Source organism: Bubalus bubalis, chromosome 21 (assembly GCF_019923935.1).
Source record: "Bubalus bubalis isolate 160015118507 breed Murrah chromosome 21, NDDB_SH_1, whole genome shotgun sequence".
NCBI classification, from domain to species: domain Eukaryota; kingdom Metazoa; phylum Chordata; class Mammalia; order Artiodactyla; family Bovidae; genus Bubalus; species Bubalus bubalis.
This window is the reverse complement of record NC_059177.1, coordinates 13,332,890-13,357,699: the sequence shown is the minus strand read 5'-3', so window position 1 is coordinate 13,357,699 and position 24,810 is coordinate 13,332,890. Positions and strand designations below refer to the sequence as shown.

The 24,810-nt window shown below is 42.9% G+C and overlaps 1 protein-coding gene and 1 long non-coding RNA gene across 7 annotated transcripts in view; one reads left to right on the top strand and one right to left on the bottom strand.

Annotated features, from left to right (window-relative positions):
* Positions 1 to 24,810, bottom strand: part of ZNF621 (zinc finger protein 621) — a 50,611-nt gene that overhangs the window by 14,217 nt on the left and 11,584 nt on the right. For 4 of the 5 annotated variants that reach the window (XM_044934233.2, XM_044934234.2, XM_044934232.2 and 1 more), the window contains exon 5: positions 3,729 to 3,805. In XM_044934233.2, coding sequence (XP_044790168.1) covers positions 3,729 to 3,805 — 77 coding nt within the window. Of the gene's footprint in view, positions 1 to 1,948; positions 2,065 to 3,728; positions 3,806 to 24,810 lie in introns of all 5 variants that reach the window. The other variant, XM_044934238.2, reaches the window with a different exon arrangement.
* LOC102392351 lies at positions 31 to 24,753 on the top strand. Of its 2 annotated transcripts, XR_326181.3 has the most exons (3): positions 36 to 173; positions 819 to 909; positions 24,606 to 24,753. It is a non-coding gene; the product is annotated as an uncharacterized LOC102392351 (long non-coding RNA). The 2 variants fall into 2 exon arrangements; XR_003105754.2 differs by lacking the exons at positions 819 to 909; positions 24,606 to 24,753 and adding an exon at positions 260 to 643 and having other exon boundaries at positions 31 to 173.

The window sequence follows — 24,810 nt, the reverse complement described above, 5'->3', positions numbered from 1 at the left end:
GTCCCTCCGCCCTTGTGCTCCAGCCGCTCAGCGGACTAGAGGTTGGGTGTCGCGGCACCCCTTAATCTACTCATATCTCGGCCTCTGGGCCCAGGTATGTGCTGTGTGCTAAGTCGCTTCAGTAGTGTCCGACTCTGCGACCCCATGGCTCCTCTGTCCATGGAATTTCCCAGGTAAGAATACTGGAGTGAGTAGCCATCTCCTCCTCCGGGGGATCCTCCAGACCCAAGAATCGAACCCGCGTCTCCTGCATTTGCAGGCGAATTCACCACTGGCCCACCTGGGAATCCGGTGCAAGCGGCTGAATGGTTCCAGTCCTGAGGATTTCCCAGGAGTGGACACTACTTGTGGTTGCCATCCCAGATAACAGGGACATTGCTCCAGATGTGCCCACGCGGCCTGAGCCCTGTGTCTACACCGCTGTGGGAGAATTGGAAATGGGAAGAGTAGTGCCCACTATTTCAGTGGCCAAATGTGTACGGGTTGAGAACGTCAACCAGCTAGTTCCAGAAACCTGGCTGAACCATTCACTAACTGGATTTGCCTGTTTCATTGTCTGTTATATGGGTATAATGGGGGTACCCCCCCACAAAGGGCTGTTGAAGTTTAATAATTAAATGAATTCACAGATTGGTACAGTGTTTACGGTGGTGTCTGGCACGAAATAAGTGCTTGTGAGTCTGTTCTGTTTTGTAACTGTGTTGTTTTTAGAGATACAAGTCCTGCTGGGACTCCAATCTGTGACACAGTTTAGGAAACAGCCATTAGCATTTATTCTTAGAGCCCCTTCCCACCATGTATCTGTATGTATGTTCCAGGCTCAACTTGGAGAAATTCAGCACCTCTGTCCAGAAAGGTTTTAATTACAAAGGCATCTTCAGTTCGTGCAACTACATGACAGAGGGCCAGGTTAGTAACTGAACCAGGAATGGCTTCTCTCCTGTGGCCACAGGTACTGTGGTGTCCAGGGACTTCTCCTTTGCTGTTTCAGATGCCCTATGATGGAACCTTTAGCACTCAGTTGCTCAGTCATGTCTGACTCTTTGCGACCCCATGTACTGTAGCCTGCCAAGCTCCTCTGTCCATGGGATTTTCTAGGCAAGAATACTGGAGTGGGTTGCTGTTTCCTCCTCCAGGGAATCTTCGCAACCCAGGGATCAAACCCATGTCTCTTATGTCTCCTGCATTGGCAGGCAGATTCTTTACCGCTAATGCCACCTAGGAAGCCCTATGATGGGGGCCTTTCACACACTGTATACTCAGATTCTCCTGCAATTAAGCATCTGCTTCACATTGCTCCAGCCCAGCTCCCTTTTGTAATTACACATATAAATAGATACTGAAACCAAACAGAAACAGCTAGATGGCAACAGCAATCCAAAAGGAAAAACTAATATGTTTTAAAATATAAATTTGTTGCAGTTAATTCATATTCATTGTTGTGTTGCACTAGTCACTTACATGGTCTTTGTATAATAACTAAGATATATGAGACCTTAATATGTGCTAGAAACTATGCTAAGGCTTTATAAGCATCATTGCTTTTCATCTTCATTTCTTAGGTAAGTACTGTTACATTCCCCGTTTTACAAGTGAGAATACTGAACCTAAAGAAGTTTAGATGTAATAAGAGGCCACAGAGCTAGGAAAGCTTATTAACCAACATCTGTACAGTTTCTCCTGGGAGCTGAAAAGCACTTTAAATACCATGGAAACATTACAGAGAATTCCCTGCCTCCAGAGCCCACTGCCTCTGCTGCACTATTCAGCCCTCCTGTGTTTTCCCAGCAATTGTCTGAACTGCCTGATGTCATGGTATTTGCAGTCCTCCTCCTGTCCCCCCTAGATTCATGCTCTACTCATCTACTATCCCAACAGCGTCTTCCAAAATCTTCTAAATTCCACGGCCCCCAAAGACAGGTGTGAATAATTGGCACAGGAGACCTACCTGTTGGTAGACTTTGACTTTAGAAACTGATGTGGGTTTCTAGCCCCCAGAAAATTGTAGTGACGGGTGCTTCCACTTCATGCAATTAAACGGATCTTCTGAAAATCATGTCCTCTCTGTAGACAAAGGTATCTCCTGCTGGGATAATCTCATCTCACCTCAAACCACGTTTCCTCAAGCACACCCCCACCTGGGTGGACACACATCCACGCCTGCCATAACTGCTTGTCAAAGGGGAAGCCAAGTCAGGCCAGAGTCTGGCACTGACTTCTCAGAGTGCTCATCTAAGAAAAGCTGTCAGGAAGCTAGCATTCCTGAAGCCCCACCGTGTGCCGTGTTCTTCACAATCATGACCTTAGCCTGCCAGCAACTCTCCAAGGTAGTTAGCTCTTACCCTCTTTGTACACATAAGGGAGCTAAGGCTCCGGGCTTTGGGTGACTTGCCTCTGGTCATGCAGCTGGTAAGCAGTAGGAATTGGATTTGAACCCAGATATATTTGACTCAAAAACCTCTATGCTGTGGTAGATGTATTTCCTCATCTTCCTCACATCAGTCTCTCCCCAGAGAAGAACTGTGGCTCCACTGGTGACTGGCTATTTCCCTTTTCTCTCCCTTCTCTCCCCTTCTTCCCTTCACCCCTCCACCCCCACTGCTGCTGCTGCTAAGTCGCTTGAGTCGAGTCCGACTCTGCGACCCCACAGACGGCAGCCCACCAGGCTCCGCCGCCCCTGGGATTCTCCAGGCAAGAACACTGGAGTGGGTTCCACCCCCACTAGTGAGTTTTAATGTTGGAACGTGGGGATTGAGAGGTTCTAGATATGGGGAGTCAAGCCCATCAGTCCCTCATTCATCCCACTGTGGGTTTGGGAGGCCATGTGATTATTTTTCAGATGACGCCCGTGTTCTCTGCAGAGGCACAGATTGAAAAGAATTCATAAGAGGATTTTCAGAGCGTGTCTTTGTGATGTGTTTGGTTGTATGCACAGCGTGCAGAATTTATGAGCATTTAAGAAATCAGCCCCCACTGCAAAGCACCTTCAGTGCTTCTCCCAGATGCCAGTTCCCCGTGATGCCAAGGTGCCTCTGCCAAATCAGAGGACGTTTAGAACAAACGCTCCATGGAATATCTGCAGAATAATGTGATAGGAAAAGGAGCAGCCCAGCCTCTGCCGCTGAACGCAGAGTCTAGCTTGCCTGCTGTGCCCTCTCTTCCTCTCCTTTTCCGAGTCTGGCTGCTGAGATCTTTCTCGTGTGCGCTCAGGGATCCTGGAGGATGAGTCAGGCCCGTGTGTCAGTGGTGCCATTGGTACAAAACTCAGAATATCCAAGACACACAGAGCCTCCCAATTTTAAGACTTGAGTATAAATCCTCCTAGGTTCAGTGGGATTTCCCTGGTGGTCCAGTGGTTAAAACGCTGGGTTTCCAATGCACAGGGGGTGGGTTCAATCCTTGAAAGGGAACTAAGATCCTACATGCCACACAGCCAAAAATAAGTAACCAAATTCTAGTAGGTTCAATGAGACAAAATGGCTCAATGTATTCTTACGGCTGCACCATCCCTTTTATTGGGTTTGGCCCGAATGGAACCTGCCTTGGAACCCAGGACAGTTTCTGAAAATAAATAGTGCTTAGGGAAAGTCTAAATCTTTGAGGGGTATAACTACAAAGAACCTCTAATGGTTTGCGGCAGGGTAAAAAGACTTCTCTTACATCAGTCCTACTCTCTCACCACCCCATTCAACCCACCAGGAGAACCCTGGAAATTACAGAACACTTACCTGGCGCTGAGACCACACATTGTCAGTTAATTCCAGAAATCTCCAGAGTGCAACACGGAACGAGAAGGGATGGAATCCTAAGAATAGAGTTACAAGAGACAAGAAATGAAGGCAGAATTTTGTTTATGTGAGGAATAGTCATCTGTGTAAAACTGCAGGAAATGAATTCTCACCATGGTGAAGCATATTTGTTCTTAAACTGCCTTAGAAGGAAACAAGCAACAATGCAGGCTGAAGCCCTTCCTTCGCTAACATTCTGTATTAGAGAAACAATGAACAGGGTGTGTGTGTACAGAGAGTCTAAGAAATTAGCTCATGCAGGGACTTCCCTAGCGGCCCAGTGTATAACAATGTGCCTGCCAGTGCAGGGGACACAGGTTCAATCCCTGGTCTGGAAGATTTCACATGCTGCAGAGCAACTAAGCCTTTGCACCACAATTTCAGAAGTCCATCCTCACACCTGGAGCCCGTGCTCCACAACAAGAGGAGCCACTGCAATGAGAGCCCTCTCACCACAACAAAGACTAGCTCCTATTTGCCACAACTAGCAACAAAGACGCAGTGCAGCCCAAAAGAAATAAATATAAACTGCATCTTAAAAAAGTTTTAAAGAAATGAGCTCATGCATATGTGTGTGTGTGTGAAAGTTGCTCAGTCGTGTCTGATTCTTTGCAGCCCCATGGACTATCCAGTCCGTGGAATTCTCCAGGCCAGAATACTGGAGTGGGTAGCTGTTCCCTTCTCCAGGGGTCTTCCCAATCCAGGGATTGAACCCAGGTGTCCCACATTGCAGGCGGATTCTTTACCAGCTGAGCTACCACGGAATCCAATGGAATATTACACAGCCACTGAAAGGGATGAAATAAGGTCATTTGTAGATATGTGGATGAACCTAGAATCACTCATACAGAATGAAGTAAGTTGGAAAGAGAAAACAAATATTGCATATTATTGCTTTTATGTGGAATCTAAAAACATGGTACAGATTAACTTATTTTCAAGGCAGGGATAGAGATGCAGACGTAGAGAATAGACATTTGGATACGGGGCAGGGGGAGAGGGGTAACTGAGATGAAATGAGAGATTAGGATTGACATATATATATACTACCATGTGTTAAATAAATAGCTAGTGGGAACTTGCTATAATATAAAGCACAGGAAGCTCATCTCGGTGCTCTGTGATGACCTAAAGGGGTGGGGTGGAATATGTGTGTATATATGGCTGATTCACGTCACTGTACAGCAGAAACTAACACAATGTTGTAAAGCAATTATATTCCAATAATAACAAAGAAAGAAATTGGTTCGTGCAATTGTGGAGGCTTGGAAAGTCCAGAAGCTGCAGGGCGGGCCCACAGCTGAAGACCCAGGGAAGAGCTTCGGTCTGAGTCCAGATGTGGTCAGCTGACAGGAATCCCTCTCCCGGGAGCTCTGCCTTCTTCTCGTCAGCTCAAGATTGCTACTGCTGTCCTTCTGCCCTACCGCAAGGTTCAGCAGACGAGACCATGTTCCCATCTCTGACAGAGCCAAAGGACCTGGTAGAAGCAAAAGTCCTTGCTGACAGTGAGCAGATGTCTGACACTAGAGCACTGTGGGTGGGTCGTCAGGGGATGAAGCACCCCGAGAACAACAGGACGCATGGCTCTAAGGGGGACATCAGATCAGATCAGTCGCTCAGTCGTGTCCGATTCTTTGCGACCCCATGAATCGCAGCACGCCAGGCCTCCCTGTCCATCACCAACTCCCAGAGTTCACTCAGACTCACGTCCATCGAGTCAGTGATGCCATCCAGCCATCTCATCCTCTGTCGTCCCCTACTCCTCCTGCCCCCAATCCCTCCCAGCATCAGGGTCTTTTCCAATGAGTCAACTCTTCACATGAGGTGGCCAAAGTACTGGAGTTTCAGCCTCAGCATCATTCCTTCCAAAGAAATCCCAGGGCTGATCTCCTTCAGAATGGACTGGTTGGATCTCCTTGCAGTCCAAGGGACTCTCAAGAGTCTTCTCCAACACCACAGTTCAAAACCATCAATTCTTCAGTGCTCAGCTTTCTTCACAGTCCAACTCTCACATCCATACATGACCACAGGAAAAACCATAGCCTTGACTAGACGAACCTTTGTTGGCAAAGTGATGTCTCTGCTTTTGAATATGCTGTCTAGGTTGGTCATAACTTTCCTTCCAAGGAGTAAGCGTCTTTTAATTTCATGGCTGCAGTCACCATCTGCAGTGATTTTGGAGCCCAGAAAAATAAAGTCTGCCACTGTTTCCACTGTTTCCCCATCTATTTCCCATGAAGTGATGGGACCGGATGCCATGATCTTTGTTTTCTGAATGTTGAGCTTTAAGCCAACTTTTTCACTCTCCACTTTCACTTTCATCAAGAGGCTTTTGAGTTCCTCTTCACTTTCTGCCATAAGGGTGGTGTCATCTGCATATCTGAGGTTATTGATATTTCTCCTGGCAATCTTGATTCCAGCTTGTGTTTCTTCCAGTCCAGCATTTCTCATGATGTACTCTGCATATAAGTTAAATAAGCAGGGTGACAATATACAGCCTTGACGTCCTCCTTTTCCTATTTGGAACCAGTCTGTTGTTCTATGTCCAGTTCTAACTGTTGCTTCCTGACCTGCATACAAATTTCTCAAGAGGCAGATCAGGTGGTCTGGTATTCCCATCTCTTTCAGAATTGTCCACAGTTTATTGTGATCCACACAGTCAAAGGCTTTGGCATAGTCACTAAAACAGAAATAGATGTTTTTCTGGAACTGTCTTGCTTTTTCGATGATCCAGCAGATGTTGGCAATTTGATCTCTGGTTCCTCTGCCTTTTCTAAAACCAGCTTGAACATCAGGAAGTTCACGGTTCACCTATTGCTGAAGCCTGGCTTGGAGAATTTTGAGCATTACTTTACTAGCATGTGAGATGAGTGCAATTGTGCGGTAGTTTGAGCATTTTTTGGCATTGCCTTTCTTTGGGATTGGAATGAAAACTGACCTTTTCCAGGGACATAGCCCCCCATAAACCTAGCAGTGAGGGCTCCTGCATGAGTGGCATCTGGACAAAGAGCACACCACCCAGTACACGCTATGCTTCACATTTATGGGATCACACTCTGTGTATGGCTCTATAACCATACAGTCAAAAATCATCTGGATCAGTTGACAGCTAACCAACCCTCAGACATGTGAGTGAGCCCAGCTAACGTCAGCACAGCCACCCAGCCAACCACCCCAGAGGCAGGGCAACAGATGCTCAGTGTGATAGAGGCCACCACGGCTCTGTGCCTGTGATGCTCGTGATGCCGCATTTTCTGGCAACAGATAACTGTTAGACCTACTTTCCAAGTCAAGGGATGGGCTGACAGATCGAACACTGACAGGGAAAGGCAGGTCCTACAATCCAGGGAGAGGCAGAGTGGAGTTTGTATTAAACTAGGAACCACACGCCCATCTAACGTGAACAGCTGGACTCAGTCCCAGCCAGTCACCCCAGCTGCAAATGTTGATTTGGTGCAGCTACATTAACTTTTTAAGAAAGGAGATTCAGATTTCTGTGAAATGTATTATTTTATATGTTACCAATACATTGTATTTTCCTCCAAAAGTTGGGCAATAATAACAGAAATGCAAATTATACTGATATAATTTCCTGCCTTTCCAAAAGATGAGCAAAAATCAAAAAGTTCAAAAGTACACTCTTGAAACTAACTTCCAAAGTTAATGAAACTTTGGAAGAACCAGTACCTTTACATATTGCTAGAAGGAATACAGGGGTTTCCCAGGTGGCTCAGTGGGTAAGCAATCTGCCTGCAATGCAGGAGACACCAGTTTGATTCCTGGGTCAGAAAGATCCCCTGGAGGAGGGCACGGCAACCCGTGCCAGTGTTTTTGCCTGGAGAATCCCAGAGACAGAGGAGCCTGGTGGACTACAGTCCCTAGGGTGGCAAAGAGTCAGAGACAAAGTGACTGAACACACAGGCTTGCACACAGAAGGAATGCAAATGGAATAACCTGTACGGAAGAGAATTTGAAGATATTTAGCAAAATTATATATTCTTTTACCCTTTGATTCAGTAATCATACTTCTTGTAATCTATTTCAAATATATACTGGCAAATATAAAAAATATATATGGAGCTTCCCTGGTGGCTCAGAGGTAAAGAATCCGCCTGCCAATGCAGGGGACATGGGTTTGATCCCTGGTCCAGGAGGATCCCACATGCCAAGGGACATCTAAGCCTGTGCACCACAGGTACTGACCCAGTGCTCTAGAGCCGTGAGCTGCAATTACTGAAGCCCACGGTGCCTAGAGCCCATGCTCTGCAACAAGAGAAACCGCTGCAATGAGAAGTCTGGACACCATAACTAAAGAGGAGCGCCTGCTCACTGCAACTAGAGAAAGCCCACGCACAGCAACAAAGAGCCAGTGCAGCCGTAAATAAATCTTAAAAAATCACACTGCAGTCATAAATAGATAAATCTTTCTTTAAAAAGAGAGAGGTAAAAAAAATAAAATAAAAAGAGAGAGGTGTACAAGGACACTCTATAATAGCTAAGACAGAAAACAACTAAAATGCCACAATCTGGGACTGGCTGAATAAAGTATGCACATCCTTATGACAGAGTAGTATATAACTATATTGTAATAATGAGTATCTCCATCTACTAAGGAGGAATTTCCAGGATACATTGTTAAAGTGATTTTAAGTGCAGAAAAATGTGTATACTACCATTTCTATAATAAAGGATATAAATATATACAGATTTAATTCTATTTTTCCATGGACAAATAAACCACAAAAAGGTTTTAAGGGTTCTCTATAGGATAAAGAAAGGTATAGAGTGTATGAGACAAGGATAGATACAAACTAGACTTGCATATATTTTGGTTTCTATGTATGTCTTTGATACTATGTGATTCAATTTTAAAATATTAATCCCAAAATATAAAAAAATAAATGAACCTAACTGTGTATCCATTTTGGTAGCAAAACTACACAAAGAGAAGCTATAAGAATTTGTGCTCCCCTAGTGGGATGCATCCTAAGTACAAAAAGGACTGTAGATGGTACTGATGAACCTATTTGCAGGCCAGCAGTGGAGACACAGATGGAGAACAGAATTGTGGACACAGTGGGGGAAGGAGGGACGAATTGAGAGAGCAGCATGGAAACATATACATAACCGTATGTAAAACAGAGGCAGTGGGAATTTGTTGTATGACACAGAGAGCTCACATCAGGTGCTCTGTGACAACCTAGAAGGATGGGATGGGTGGGAGGCGGGAGGAAGGTTCAAGAGAAAGGGGACATATGTATGCCTGTGGCTGATCATGTTGATGTGTGGCAGAGACCAATACAATATTGTAAAGCAGCTATCCTCCAACTTTAAAAAACAGCAACAGAGTAAACTTTTCAGTAATGATATTACTGTGGTTCTGCTATTTTAGACTTGTCATTTGGGTAATGCAATGTCAGATAAAACTGGAAAATTACATGATATTTTATCATTCATGTTGTTTTTGAGAACGAAGATTCTGGCTGTGGGAAGAAGGAAATACAAGTATTAGAAGAACTGAGTAAAAAGCATATAATCCAGAACCTTAAAAGGAAGCATAGGTTCAAATTCATGATGTATTTCATGACTAATAGATAGCTAGCTAGATAGGTAGACAGATACATAGACAGACAGGTACTTCCTGTTTCCCAGTTCTGTCCTGTTCCCAGTTCTGTCCACTGGAAACTGACAGTGCTGATCACAGTGAGCACCCGTAGTAGGCTCTCTACAGACCATTTCTCATGAAAAGGAACCAGTGCTGCCTGGACAAATAGAACTCCCAGTGGCCAAAGATGGGACAGTCTGAGCATGGGTAATAATAATAGTGAAGATAAATAATAAAATGAATCATGATAATCTTTGCAAATGAATTCAAACATGTCAGCTATGATTAAATCCATGGATTCATAAAGATGCTTTAATAAGACAGTTGGGAAAACGTGAATTGTGATGGCTACTCCATAATGTTAAGGAATCTAGGAGCAAAAATGGTAATTGAAGCTACGTTTTTAAAATAGTTCTTATATTTAAAAGATGCATACAGCCAATCCTTAGTATTCACAGGTTCTATATTTGCGGATTTCTGTACTCATAAAATTCACTAGTAACCCCAAAATCAATACCCTGGGTGTTTTTGTGGTCATTCACAGACGTGTGAAGAATGGCAGAAGCCTTGAGTCACCCACCCTGCATATTCCTAGATGAGGTTGATCAAGGGGACTCTGCCTTCTTCATTTGTCCTTTAGGCTATACACAAATGCCTTTTCTGTAGTCTTATTTAATGTCACTCTGTTCACACTTTTGTGCTACTTTTTGTTAGTAATTTTACCACTTAGGATGGCTCCAGAGTTATGTCCTGAAATGCAATCCAGTGTTCCTAAAAGCAAGAAGGCTGTGATGTGCCTTATGGAGAAAATACGTCTGTTAGATAAACTTCATTCAGGCATGAGTTATGATAATGTTGGCCATGAGTTCAGTATTAATGAATCAATGATGTATATTAAATAACTTGTCTCTAAAATAAAACACACGTAAAATAAGGTCATGTTTTTATTAGCTGATGAAACTATGGCCAGAGTCTCACAGAAACCTACTTCTGTATTTCCCCTGAGAGAAAGGGTTCTTCTGTATTGGCTAATTCAGTGTTCACAGTGACTTTATGGAACTTAACTACCACAGATCACTTCGTGGCAAATAGATGGGGGAAAAATGCAAACAGTGACAAGACTTTATTTTCTTGGGCTCCAGAATCATTGCAGATAGTGACTACAGCCATGAAATTAAAAGACACTTGCTCCTTGGAAGAAAAACTATGACAAACCTAGACAGTGTATTAAAAAGCAGAGACATCACTTTGCCGACAAAGGTCCATATAGTCAAAGCTATGGCTTTTCCAGTAGTCATGTATGGATGTGAGAGCTGGACTATATAGAAAGCTGAGCACCAAAGAATTGATGTATTTGAACTGTGGTGTTGGAGAAAACTCTTGAGAGTCCCTTGGACAGCAAGGAGATCCAACCAGTCCATCCTAAAGGAAATCAGTCCTGAACATTCATTGGAAGGACTGATGTGGAAGCTGAAACTCCAATATTTTGACCACCTGATGGGAAGAACTGACTCATTTGAAAAGACCCTGATGCTGGGAAAGAATGAAGGCGGGAGAAGGGGACGACAGAGGATGAGATGGTTGGATGGCATCACCGACTCAATGGACATGAGTTTGAGTAAACTCTGGGAGTTGGTGATGGACAGGGAGGCCTGGCGTGCTGCAATCCATGGGGTCACAAAGAGTCAGACACGACTGAGCAACTGAACTGAACTGATATTCTCCCAATAAGATGGGCCAATGAGCATATTTAACCTGAGCTATGGACCTCCAGTTGTCTATATACCAGCAATGGCCTTGCCAGACAGAGCCATCCATGGGCTCTTTGCTGAGAGCCAGGCCTTAACCTTCAAATATGTGGCCTCATTTACCCATGTGAAGTACCTCCAAGAGGAAATACAAGTTTATCTTGATTCTTCACCCACTAAATTTTGCCCAAGAAATTAAAAGGAACTATAATGATACAAATGGGTTTCCCAGGAGGCTTGGTGATAAAGAACCCACCTGCACCACAGGAGACTCAGGAGACTCGGGTTCGATCTCTGGATTGGGAAGACTCCCGGAGGAGGAAATGGCAACCCACTCCAGTATTCTTGCCTGGAGAATTCCATGGATAAAGGAGCCTGGTGGGCTACAGTCCATGGGGTTGCAAAGAGTTGAACACAACTCAGCACAGCACAGCAGTGATATAATTATCTTATCATTATAAAAACCTTTTTAAATAGGCATTTGCTATTAATATACCACTGGGGGGCCCTCCTGCATTGAATGGTTGAGGACTGTCTCTAAAAAACAGCCTTTTCAATTTGGGTCGGCTGGTATTCCCTGAAGGTCTCTGCCAGCTTGTTTCTCAATGTCTCCATAAGGTACCTGGGTTTTGAAGTAGGTAGAAAGTCAAACGGGGAGGACATGAACTAGACGGGAGAAGATGCAGTGTAGGCTTTGTGCTTCTCTGGTTGGGACGGAAACCCAGAAGGAAGACAGTTGTGCTGCCTTCCACAGCACAGCTCCTCCTGATGAGGAGCGCCACAGAGAAGGTGCTGTGAATGGGCTCACAAGGCGACTCAGGAGCTCTGAGCACCACATCCAGAAATGACAGCGCCTAAGGGCCACTTGCTGTGTCTCTTGCGTTGAGACTGTAAAATGGACTCCGTGAAACCCTGAGAAGCCCACCCTAGTGTGTCATCAGCTAGAACCGCAGCACGCTGCCATGCCCTGGCTGGTAAAAGGGGTGTCGGCCCAGCATGATCAGCTTGGACCAAGCAGGGTTTACCCCCTGGGGATGCCCCTGCTACACATGGCCAGTCGAAGGAGGGAAATGCTGAACAAAATCCAGAAGAGGAACAAATGGATGGGCTGTTTCGTGGGCAAACGACAGCAGCTGCCACGTACGTTTACATTGCTCTTCACAGGGTTGTTTTTAGAACCTGTTGAGTTCTGATGCTGATCATTGAGGATGTAATTTTTTACATCTCACTATACTCCATCGTTCTCCCAATATATCACAAATTTTGACTATAAAAATGCAGTGTTTACTTATCATGACTAAATATCATTACCTGATAAGTCATGGTGTGTTTTATGATTACCTTTTCTTTATTTCTTAAATTTTTGGCTTTTCCTGTACTTCATAGTTGCCTGGATTTTTTTTTCTTTTGAAATTTGCTTTGTTTTGTATTGCTCCTTATTATTATTATTTTTTTTTCCCGAAATTCTCCCACAGATTTGTGAAACAATAATTTTCTGAACACTCAAACACTTCCAAGTAATTTATCAGTCCCATCTGGTTTGTTTTTTTTTTTTCCTCAGATCTCTCTCCCGCCATGCTTCATCCTTCTGTTCCAATCTGGACTGATTACTGTTGCCTTCTTGGGGCTTCCTTTTCTCCTCCTCCTGTGCTGGATTTCCAATTTCCTAGATCATCTGTAGTTTTTTTCTACATTGCTTCCTTATTTTTCTGAAGCACATCTTGTAACATGATGGTTAAACTATTTGGTCCTTGGATGCCTGAAAACATGTTTATATTACTTTTTTTATATTTCCAACTTATAGAATAGTTCTAAGAATAGTTACATGAAACTTGTGTTACCTTTTACACACTTTGACCTGTTACTAGCATTTTGTTCCATATTCTTTAATATCTGCTTTTTCTTTTTCTGTCTCTCCTCTTTCTCTCTCATGGATGGATGGATGGAGGGAGGGAGGGGTAGATGGATGGAGAGAGATAATCATTTTCTCTGAAATATTTAAGAGTAATGTTCATACAGTGTGGAGAGTCCCTAAAAAAACTGGAAATATAACTGCCATATGACCCAGCAATCCCACTGCTGGGCATACACACTGAGGAAACCAGAATTGAAAGAGACACGTGTACCCCAGTGTTCACTGCAGCACTGTTTACAATAGCTAGGACATGGAAGCAACCTAGATGTCCCTCGGCAGACAAATGGATAAGAAAGCTGTGGTACATATACACAATGGAATATTACTCAGCTATTAAAAAGAACACATTTGAATCAGTCCTAATGAGGTGGATGAAACTGGAGCCTATTATACAGAGTGAAGTAATTCAGAAAGAAAAAGACCAATTACAGTATATTAATGCATATATATGGAATTTAGAACGATGGTAACATTGACCCTATATACAAGACAGCAAAAGAGACACAGATATAAATAACAAATTTTTGGACTCTGGGAGAAGGCGAGGGTGGGATGATTTGAGAGAATAACATTGAAACATGTATATTACCACATGTGAAATAGATCACCAGTCCAAGTTTGATGCATGAAACTGGGCACTCAAAGCTGGTGCACTGGGGCAAGCCAGAGGGATGGGATGGGGAGGGAAGTGGGAGGGGGGTTCAGGATGGGGGACACATGTACACCCATGGCTCATTCATGTCAATGTATGGCAAAGACCACTACAATGTTGTAAAGTAATTAGCCTCCAATTAAATAATTTTAAAAAGTAATGTTCATACATCATGGCCCTTTATCCATAAATATTTCAGTGTGTATATTTCCTTAGAATATTCTTCCATAATAACAATAGTTAACCTTTAGTAAATTTAATATTGATCCAATTTGTATCTAATCTATTCTCTATATTTTAATGTTGCAATAATGTCCTTTTTAGCAGTTTATTTTTCCTTCAATAGACCATCCACTCAGGTATTGCATTTAGCATCATATCTCTTTAGTCACACTTAATCTGGAATACCTGCTCAGCCTTTGTCTTTTATGACACATTTTTAAAAGAACACGGAATCACCTTTTTGAATAGAAATACACCATACTGGGTTTGCCTGGTGATTCCCTGTGATTAGATTTGGGATAATCATCCCTTACTAGGATACTCACAAGTGATGTGCTTTTCTCAGGTCATCACGTATGAAGGATACAATCTCCAAATGCCCCTCTTTGGTGGTGTTAATTTTGATAATACAGTCAAGGTGCTGTGCAATTTGTAGATACTTTGTGATTTCTCTTGCAACTAATAAGCTTCCATAGGGAAACACTGAAGATTATACAAATATTCTGATCCTCATTAAATTTCCCCCTAGACTGAGCATCCATTGGTTCTTACCTGAACTAATCTTTATTATAATAGTCAGAAAGTGATTTACAGTTTCAGTACTCTCAGTACATTTATAGTTAGCACTTAGCATTCTACTTGCATTAATTTACTTTTGATGGACAGTTTGGCTAGGGATGGAATTCGAGGTTGAAAATAATTTTCTTCAGAATTTTTAAGGCACCGTCCACTCTCTTGGAGTATCCCATGATGCTACTGAGAAGTCTCGCACCATTCCAATTCCACTTCCTCGATGTATGTGATGTGTTCCCCACTCCCACACACCCACAGAAGCTCTTAACTAGGTTCTTTTATCTTTGGTGTTCTGACAGTGCATAATGATGTGCCTGGAATTAGAATACTGTTGTCCTTTTTTCCTGGAGGCCTAACCCCCACAGTATTTCATTGTCCTACTCCACTTCAAATGAGCTGTTGCCTAGGACAGGTGTACAGCTCTCTCCCCATCCCTTCACTACTCTGTGAATATTGGATCCTCCATTTCCTGAGCTCTAAATATTTCTCTTTTTGGTTTACTCCCTTACTTTCCTGAATCCTCTAGTAACATACCTCAAGCACAATGTTAATGAGGGAATATGTTGCTGAGGAAGAGGGGAGAGACTAATAACCCACAAAGACAAACAGAGAACCTGCGCACAAGGCTGCCCACGGCATGACTGCCTCCAGTGTCCCTCGGACAGCAGCACCGATGCTGGCTTTCTCAACGTGAAAAGCAGCGCCATTTATGATTTATAGAGCAGCTCTGGGAAAATAATAAGAGTGAAACAGAAGAACAGAAGGTGCAACTGGCATTGCAGTGAGCCCTCCCCCTTCCCTGCGTAACAGAAGCCCAAATTCTGACTGAAGGAAGAGGGTTCTTTGTGACAAGGCACTAGTCTATCACTCCTGGCCTGCCGGCTTTCCGGTTAAAGTCATTATTCCTTGCCCCAACAACTCATCTCCTAATTTATTGGCCTGTTGTGCAGTGAACAGGACAAGCTTGGGCTGGGTATCAAAGAGGCCTTTAGTTTAACAGAAATATTCCACTCCTTTGAAATGGAATGAGGTAAAAAATAATATATCATAACTGTGTCAATCACATATGTACTAGATGTTCATCTAAGTATTTAGAGAGATTCAAAATGGAAATATCCTCAACATTCAATAATAAGATATTAGTTCCAGGAAAAAGAGAAATCCATGCAGTGCAATATCACATGATACTACAGATGATTTGTTTACTAGGACACAAACATTGTGTTCTGCTAACTGAAAAGAACTCTGTGACAGAGTATGCATAATTATAATTCATGCATGCATGCACATTCACTGTGTGTGTGTTTGTATATTCACCAACACATTAAAAGTGGTGAAATTCAGGCCTAGGTGTTTTTCCAGGCAAGATTTTTGCTCCAAAGCATGTATAAAAAAAAAAATTAAAAGCCACTTTATATGGTCAAGAGATTAAAAGTGGAGATAATGTAGGCACCTCTTGTTAACTGCTCATAAAATAATTAGGCATCAGGACTTGCCTGCTGGTCCAGTGGTTAAGAATATATCTTGCAATGGTTCACAGGTTCAGTACCTGGTTGGGGAACTGTGATCCCACATGTCTCAGAGTAATTAAGCCCTCCAGCTGCAAGTAGAGATTCTGTGCACCACAGTGAAAGATCCCACTTGAAGCAATGAAGATTGGTATAGTATGCCTCAACTAAGACTCAATGCAGTCAAATAAATAAATATTAAAAAAATAATAATTAGGCATCTTGTTTATGGAAAATGAGACAGCTGAAAAGGTACAAGAAAACTGCCCTGTTCCCAGAACAGTGGCTATGAAGAAAACCTCCTTCTTAGGAACAGACACAATTTGGCTTCATATTTTTGCTGCCTATACCTTTGAGACTCATTATTTGCACTTTTATTGACAGAATCTAATGAACTTCACTCGTTCCTTAGATAACCAATTTGCTAATAGTCACTGAAGAACAAATTATAACTAAACTGCTAAGATTGCTGGCAAAACAAGGGCAAGAAGAAAATTCATCTATCCCATGTATTTATTTGATACACTGAGAACTGCTATACCTGAGACTGCTTTTCTTACAAAGTAAAGATTACAGGTGAAAGTGAGCATTGATATATTTCAGTTCTGTCTCTAGTCACTGTCCTGAAGCAAGGTCATTTACCATTTCTGGAGTTTTTTAAAATACAAACCTGATATAGAAAAATCTAACTTTCAGTGCATTGTGCTTAAATGTTAAATGGTAAACAGTGCCAGTAAAGTAGATATTTTTCTCATTATTAAAATCCAAGGGAAATTCCCTGGTGGTCTGATGGTTAGGACTCTCCACTTCCACTGCTAGGGGCCCGGGTTCGATCCCAGGTTGGGAAACTAAATCTCATAAGCCACAGGTCATGACTAAAACAATTCAAGGTGTCCTGCAGAAGGTGGTAATGGGGTAAATTGAAAATTGTGGCCAACTGAAATTTCCTGTGACAGTCCTGGTGGCTCAGACGGTAAAGAGTCTGCCTGCAGTGCAGGAGACCTGGGCTCACTCCCTGGGTCAGGGAGATCCCCTGCGGAAGGAAATGGAAACCCACTCCAGTATTCTTGCCTGGAAAATCGCACGGACGGAGGAGTCTGGCAGGTTACACCCCGTGGGGTTACAAAGAGTCCGACAGGACTGAGCAACTAACACACATTGTAACTAGTGAGGCGATTGGTAGAAATAACAATCATTACTGATTCATTTATGAGAAATAGATGAGCCAGCCCTACAACTGGGCTTCATGTAATAGAAGTTTCAAAATATTTTCTTTAAGCAAGATATTCTTTTATATATTAGCTAGCTTTTAAGATAATATGACTTGGGGCCTTCCCTGGTGGTGCAATGGTTAAGCATCTACCTGCTAATGAAGAGGACACAGGTTTGATCCCTGCATCCGGTCCCATCATTTCATGGGAAATAGATGAGGAAACAGTGGAAACAGTGTCAGACTTTATTTTTGGGGGCTCCAAAAATCACTGCAGATGGTGACTGCAGCCATGAAATTAAAAGACGCTTACTCCTTGGAAGGAAAGTTATGACCAACCTAGATAGCATATTCAAAAGCAGAGACATCACTTTGCCAACAAAGGTCCGTCTAGTCAAGGCTATGGTTTTTCCTGTAGTCACGTATGGATGTGAGAGTTGGACTGTGAAGAAGGCTGAGCGCCAAAGAATTGATGCTTTTGAGCTGTGGTGTTGGAGAAGACTCTTGAGAGTCCCTTGGACTGCAAGGAGATCCAACCAGTCCATTCTGAAGATCAGCCCTGGGATTTCTTTGGAGGGAATGATGCTGAAGCTGAAACTCCAGTACTTTGGCCACCTCATGCGAAGAGTTGACTCATTGGAAAAGACTCTGATGCTGGGAGGGATTGAGGGCAGGAGGAGAAGGGGACGCCAGAGGATGAGATGGCTGGATGGCATCACTGACTCGATGGACTTGAGTCTGAGTGAACTCCGGGAGTTTGTGACAGACAGGGAGGCCTGGCATGCTACGATTCATGGGGTCGCAAAGAGTCAGACACGACTGAGCGACTGAACTGAACTGGGAAGATCACAGATGCCGCATGGCAACCAAGCCCATACGTCACAGTTACAGAGTCAGCACTCTAGAGCCTTCGAGCTGGAGCTACTGAAGTCTGAGAGCCTATAGCCCCTGCTCCACCCCAGTGAGGCCGCTGCAATGAGAAGCCTGCGTGCCGCAACAAGAGTAGCCTCCACTCGCTGCAACTAGAGAAAAGCCAGAGTACAGCAATGGAGACCTAGCACAGTTATAAACAAATCTTAAAAAAATTAATAAGACAATATGATTTTTACCTTAAAGCAAATCATATAACTTCTTTCTGAACAGCCATAAAATAAGCTTTTTGTACTGATCTACTTATAGAGGTGTAAAAAGACATTTTGTAAAGCATTTTGAGAATCTTTAATTCAAGATATTTTAGAAACAAAATATCTACTATTGCTTTCAGAAAACAAATAGGGCAAAGGTGGGGAGTGTTGGACCACTGAGGGGCAGCATTTGGGACTGGGTTCCTGGAATGTGGGACAGAATGAAAGAAGTAGTAAGAGGAGAAGAGAGGAGGAAGAAGAGGAGAGGAAGTATGTTTTCTCAGCCTGTGCCACTGATGCTGATCACTCTATACTTTCTCTATAATTCTGTACTTTGTATAAATGTGTGTAACTGTGTATAAAATGTGTCTATTTCTAAACACTCTATTGCTGTTTTAACTCACATAAATCATATTACAGTGTATGTTACGTTTAGGTCGGCTTTGTTTTTGCTTTTGTTGTTTTTCATTATCAATATATTTAATATCTGGTAGCACAAAATCAGCCAACTTCTTCAAAAATGTCTTAGCTATTCTTTGTCCTTTGCTCTTCTGTATAAATTCTAGAATCAATTTGTGAGGTTCCACACGTACACCCATGCACGCACACACAGACAACTTCCCTTGTAAATTTTGATTGGAATTACTTTTAACATAAAAATTCACTTGGCAAAAACTGAAATCTGGATATTGACCTTCCCTACCCATGAATATAGTGTATTCTTCAGAGATTTTGGTCATTTTCTATGCCTGAAATGAATATTTGATATTTTATAAAAGCTGCCCAAAATGTTTTGAAAATCCTTTCCCTTTTTTTTTTTAGGACTGCTCCACCTTATAAATCTCACTTATGAGGCAGAATTCAAAAACTATTTCCCAGAAGCCCTTGCTCCTTAGATGTACACATTCAACCAATTCCCATTGAGCAGGTACAACTTGGAAGATGGAAATAAAGGTCATGAGACCCTATAGTCAGGATTCTTAAATGGATGTGGGTGCACTTGGGTTTTTCTCAGTGCATGTAGCAAGCCTCCTGGAGGTCTAGCCCCTCTCCTCGGTGTGGTGAGGGTGCCAGTCCAGCAGCAGGCACCAGCAGCTGCTGGGTTTCCACTGGAGCCTGTTGGTGCTGTTCTTGGTCCCTTTTCTGAGCATGCCTATGTGAGAGCCCAGCTTGGTTCCTTTTTTGGGAATTCTGTAAGCTACCTAGTGGTTTGTAGCAAATCCCTTTCTGCTTAAACATGTTAAAATAGATTCTGGGGAATTCACTGATGGTCCTGTGGACAGGACTTTGCACTTTCACTGCTGTGGGCCCAGGTTCAATTCCTGGTTGGGGAACTAAGATCCTATAAACCTCACAGTGTGACCAAAAAAAAAAAAAAATGTTGTCTGCAACCGCACACTGACCGGGAATTAGGAAGTAGAAGCAGGTTGCTGAACGTGACAGAGCTGTCTTAGGACATGAGATGAGAAGTGGGTGGGAGAAGGTCAGATGTTACAAGTTGAAAAGGAGAAGAAATGAGGAAGGGCCCCACCTGTGTCTCCTCACTCTGGCACCAGGGCTGAAGGCACAGCCACTCCCTGGAGCTCAGTTATCCCAGCAGAGAGCAGAATCTATCAGCTGAGGCTGGTGACGACTGGGCAGGAGGGACTGGGAGGTTTGTGAGAGGAGGTACAGAGCAGCAGACCAGGAAAATGAAGGGAACCCTGGAGATACAGTATGATATAGGAGGTGTTAAGGGCCTACTTGAAGTTACTTATCATGAACCTCAAGCAGGATAATTCCACATGACAATGTGCTTTTCCCTGACCACTTTTGGTAGCATGGATGCAGGCACAAAGAAGGCAAAGAACTGCATTTAGTCAGAGATGGGGTTGTGCCAACTGAGTATATACCAAAGCCAGAAAAGGGCAAGGCCATTAAAGGAGAATGTAGAGGAACTGTTCTAATAACTGACCATGGACTTTAAGCAGGATAAAGAACGAACAGGCATGAAGGAAGTGAAGAGTAGTGAAAGGGGGGAACAGTGGGAGCTGAAGGACTGTTAGCATCAGGATTCTAAAAGGAAGAAATTAGAAAGACAGGTCATAGAGCAAGATATTTAAAGTGCTAAGGTTACAGAGGGGTGAAGTTTTATATCATGAAGAGGTCTAGGATATGATCAAGGAGTGGTTCAGGAAAAATGAAAGGGTAAGAAAGAAAATGAGAGGTGAGCTGTTGGAAGGCTCATCCACTGAAAACACCAAGAATTAAGACAAGATTAATGTTGAGCAGAGTGACAGCAGGTGATGAGCTAACATCTTCAAGGAACAAAGGGCATGTGACCCAGAGGTTCCAGCCTGATGACAGGATTCAAAGGTGGAGGTTTTGGGGCAAAGTGAGAGGTGAAGAATGGCCTGAAACTTTCACAGAGAAAGAGGACCCAGAATATGTGATGTGAGGGATGGTGCTGGGGAAGCAGCATCAAGAGATAAGCAGGTTTTGGTTACAGGGGGAAGGACTTAACATTTATTGTTGTTCCCCGACACCAAAAATTCCTGCTACACTGCTCCCAGGGAGAGAGGGGTGGGGAAGTGACATGGAATTTCAGTGTTTCTTAAAGACTTTGAGTTGATTTTCCTGTTCTTCACCCCACCAGCATCACCTACACTTCCAGAAAAGAGAAAGTGTTAGTTGCAAAGTCATGTCCAATTCTTTGCGACCCCATGAACTGTACAGTCCTCCAGGCTTCTCTGTCCATAGGATGTCCAGGCAAGAACACTGGAGTCAGTAGCCATTCCCTTCTCCAGGGGATCTTCCCCACCCCGGGATCCAACCCAGGTCTCCTGCGTTGCCAGCCGACTTTCAGAAGTTACCCGAATCTTTCTTAACCTTTTCTGCCACATGGAGGCACTGCTCAGCTTCCCGCAACATGGTTTAGGATTTACTTTTCTTAGCTGTACTTAGTCATAACTCCTTCACCTAATTTCGAGTTTCCAAAATGTTATAATTAGCTTATTTTCACTGTCCTTCTGAGTTTATGCCTTTTAATTTTTAATCTCTTTCTCAGTGGGGTTTCAGGAGGGTGTGAATGCTATGTTCAATGGCCATCTTTAACAAAGTCCGTTGTATCTTATTTCTGCTAAGTTTACTGGGGGAAAAGGTCTATATTTGGTTTTAGTTTTGGGGTAATTATTTTGGTTCCCACAACTACCACCATCCCCAACTCTGAACTGCAAGCCTTCAAACTTTCCCGGTGGATCAGTGGTAAAGAATCTGCCTGCAATGCAGGAGACCTGGGTTCGATCCCTGGGTCAGGAAGGTCCCCTGGACAAGGAAATGGCAACCCACTCCAGTATTCTTGGTGGAAAATCCCATGGACAGAGGAGCCTGGCGGGCTACAGCTCATGGGGCTGCAAAGAGTCAGAACACGACTGAGTTACTTTTCACACAAAGAATGCATCCAAGACTGTAAAGCTTATTCCAAGCCCCACCTTCTACCACATGCCATAGACCATGCTACATCTCATCCTTCTGCTGTTCAGTCCCACTCATCTGCAGCATCCACTCTGTGTTCTCTTTAACCCAAGAGCTATTTTTAAAGTGTATTAACTTTATATAAGAAAAAATATTTTCTCACTCTTTCAGTCAACATGCAAATAAGCCACAAAAACAGCAAAAAGTAGCCACTGTCCACCTCAGGAACTTCCTGGCAGTTGAGAACTCAAGGACTCTCCACAGGCCACATCAGATCTCTTTCCCTTTCCCTTTTCTTATGGACCAATTCCACTTGCTTTTCTCTCTCCTTCTAAAGTGACACCACCAAAACTGTTTTTAGAGGTCTCTTTCCTGAAGACCACTGAGTTAACAGGGCAAGCCCTTTATCAGTGTACACCCCCAGACATCTGCTCAAGGCAGCTCTCTCAAAGCATGGTCCACACTAAAGGTTTGGGCATCACCATGGATATCCACAATCAGACTTTGCTGTAGAGCATAAACCAACACAACATTGTAAATCAACTATACTCTCATAAAACATTGTTTTAAAAATCAGAATCTCTGAAAGTTAGGCCAGAAAATTACTCTTTCTATAGCAGGTTATTGAGACACATGGTAAAGTTTAAGAAGCACTAATTGCAATGGAGAAACATGTAGATAGAAAAACAACTTTAAAAAAACGTATGGCCCCTTCCATAAACATTTAAGGATTTACTTTAAATTTGTGCTAATACTTTACCAGCTTCCATGGCAGCTCAGCTGGGAAAGAATCCACATGCAATGCAGAAGACCCCAGTTCAATTCCTGGATCGGGAAGATCCCCTGCAGAAGGGAAAGGCTACCTACTCCAGTGTTCTTGGTTGCTCAGATGGTAAAGAATCCGCCTGCAATGTGGGAGACTTAGGTTTGATCCCTGAGTTGGGAAAATCCCCTGGAGGAGGACACGGCAACCCATTCCAGTATTCTTGCCTGGAGAATCCCCATGGAGAGAGGAGCCTGGCGGGTACAGTCCATGAGGTCGCAGAGTTGGACACAACTGAGTGACTAAGCACAGCACAACAGTGCTAGTAAGGCATATGTTGGAGATATTGTGGGTTTGGTTCCAGAGGACCATGATAAAGCAAATACAGCAAGAAAGCAAGTCACGTGAATTTTTTGGTTTCCCAGTGCATACAAAAGTTGTTTATGCTACAATCTGTGAAGTGTGTTAATAGTATTATGTCAAAATCTAATACAGTTATGTAAAGTTTAAAAATAAAATAAAATTAAAAAAAAAAAAAAAAAACAAAAACAAAAAAAAAAAAAAAAGAATATGGAAATTTGGTTCTGAAACTTACCTCAAAATAAATATTGGAAATTAAAAAAAAAAAAAAAAAAAAAAAAAAAAGGAACAGCATTAATTAAAAATTGCTTTATTGCTAAAATATCTTAGCCATTTTCCAATAATGCAGTGTTGTCACAAACCTTCAATTTGTAAAAAAACACAGTATATGCAAAACAGATATAATGAAGTGCAATAAAATAAGGTGTGCCTGTAATGCATAGCTCAGTTCTTTTCCCAGGAATTACTTCACATAGTCTTTTGCATAGTTATAAAAGACCTCATCTAAAGTCAAAAGCAAGAACAATCCAAAGTTCTACTTCACTAACCTGTCACAACCTCTTGAGAGTCCCTTGACCTGCAAGGAGATCAAACCAGTCAATCTAAAGGATATCAACCCTGAGTATTCATTGGAGGGACTGATGCTAAAGCTGAAGCTCCAATAATTTAGCCATCTGATACTAAGTTGACTCACTGGAAAAGACCCTGATGCTAGAAAAGACTGAAGGCAGAAGGAGAAGGTAGAGGATTAGATGGTTAAATAGCCTCACCGATCAATGGATAAGAATTTGAGCTAACTCCAGGAGACAGTGGAGGACAGAGGAGCCTGGTGGACTGCAGGTTTGATCCCAGGTCTGGGAAGATTTCACATAATGTGGGGCAACTAAGGCTATGTGCCACAACTACTGAGCCCACACATCTTAGAGCCTGTGCTCCACAACAAGAGAAGCCACTTCAATGAGAAGCCCACACACCACAAGTAGAGAAAGCCCAGTGCAGCAATGAAGACCCAGTGCCAACAAAAATAAATAAATAAATAAAAATTATTTTAAAAACATTACACAGGCATATTCAGATTTCCCCCAAATCTTTTGCTCCTATTTCTTTAGTAATTTGCCAAACTCATAATTTATGCTATCTGGAGAAAAGGAAATGCAAACAGCAAACCAGAACGCCCACCAAGAAAAATGTACACAATGGGTGGAGCAAAGATGAATGCTTTGGTGTGTGTGCGCTTAGGAAACCAAAGGTAAAAGGAAACTACATATCAAGGGCAAAACTAAAGATTTTGAAAAAAAAAAACCTTTCATGTTTCAAGACATGATTGCTATCAATCATATAAATAATTGCTATCACTGTGTACATGTATTTTTTTTTTTTGACTGTGCTGGGTCTTCTTACTGCACAGGCTGTTCTCTACCTGCAGCAATTAGGGGCTACTCTCTGGTTGCAGTACACAGGGTTCTCACAGCAGTGGCTTCTCTTGTTGCAGAGCATAGGCTCTAGGGCTCTCAGGCTTCAGTAGCTGCAACACAGGGGCTTACTTCCTCCATAGCATGTGGGATCTCCTGGACCAGGGACTGAACCCATTTCTCTTGCATTCGGGGTGAATTCTTTATCCCTGAGCCACCCTTGAAGCCCAATACATGTTTTGTAACTGGTTATTCCACATGATTTTTTGCAGAGACATACGAGATCCTCAATGATCTGTGTCAAAGGCAACCCAACTTCCACTGCATGAAGACACCATGAACCTTCAATCACTGAACCACCTGCATTCATTTCTAAAGGCCCTGGTTGGAAACTCAGGCCAATTCTAAACTCTGACAGATCTCACATGCCTCCTGTTTCTCCCAGGCAGCTTCTCTCACATCACAGGGGCCTGACAT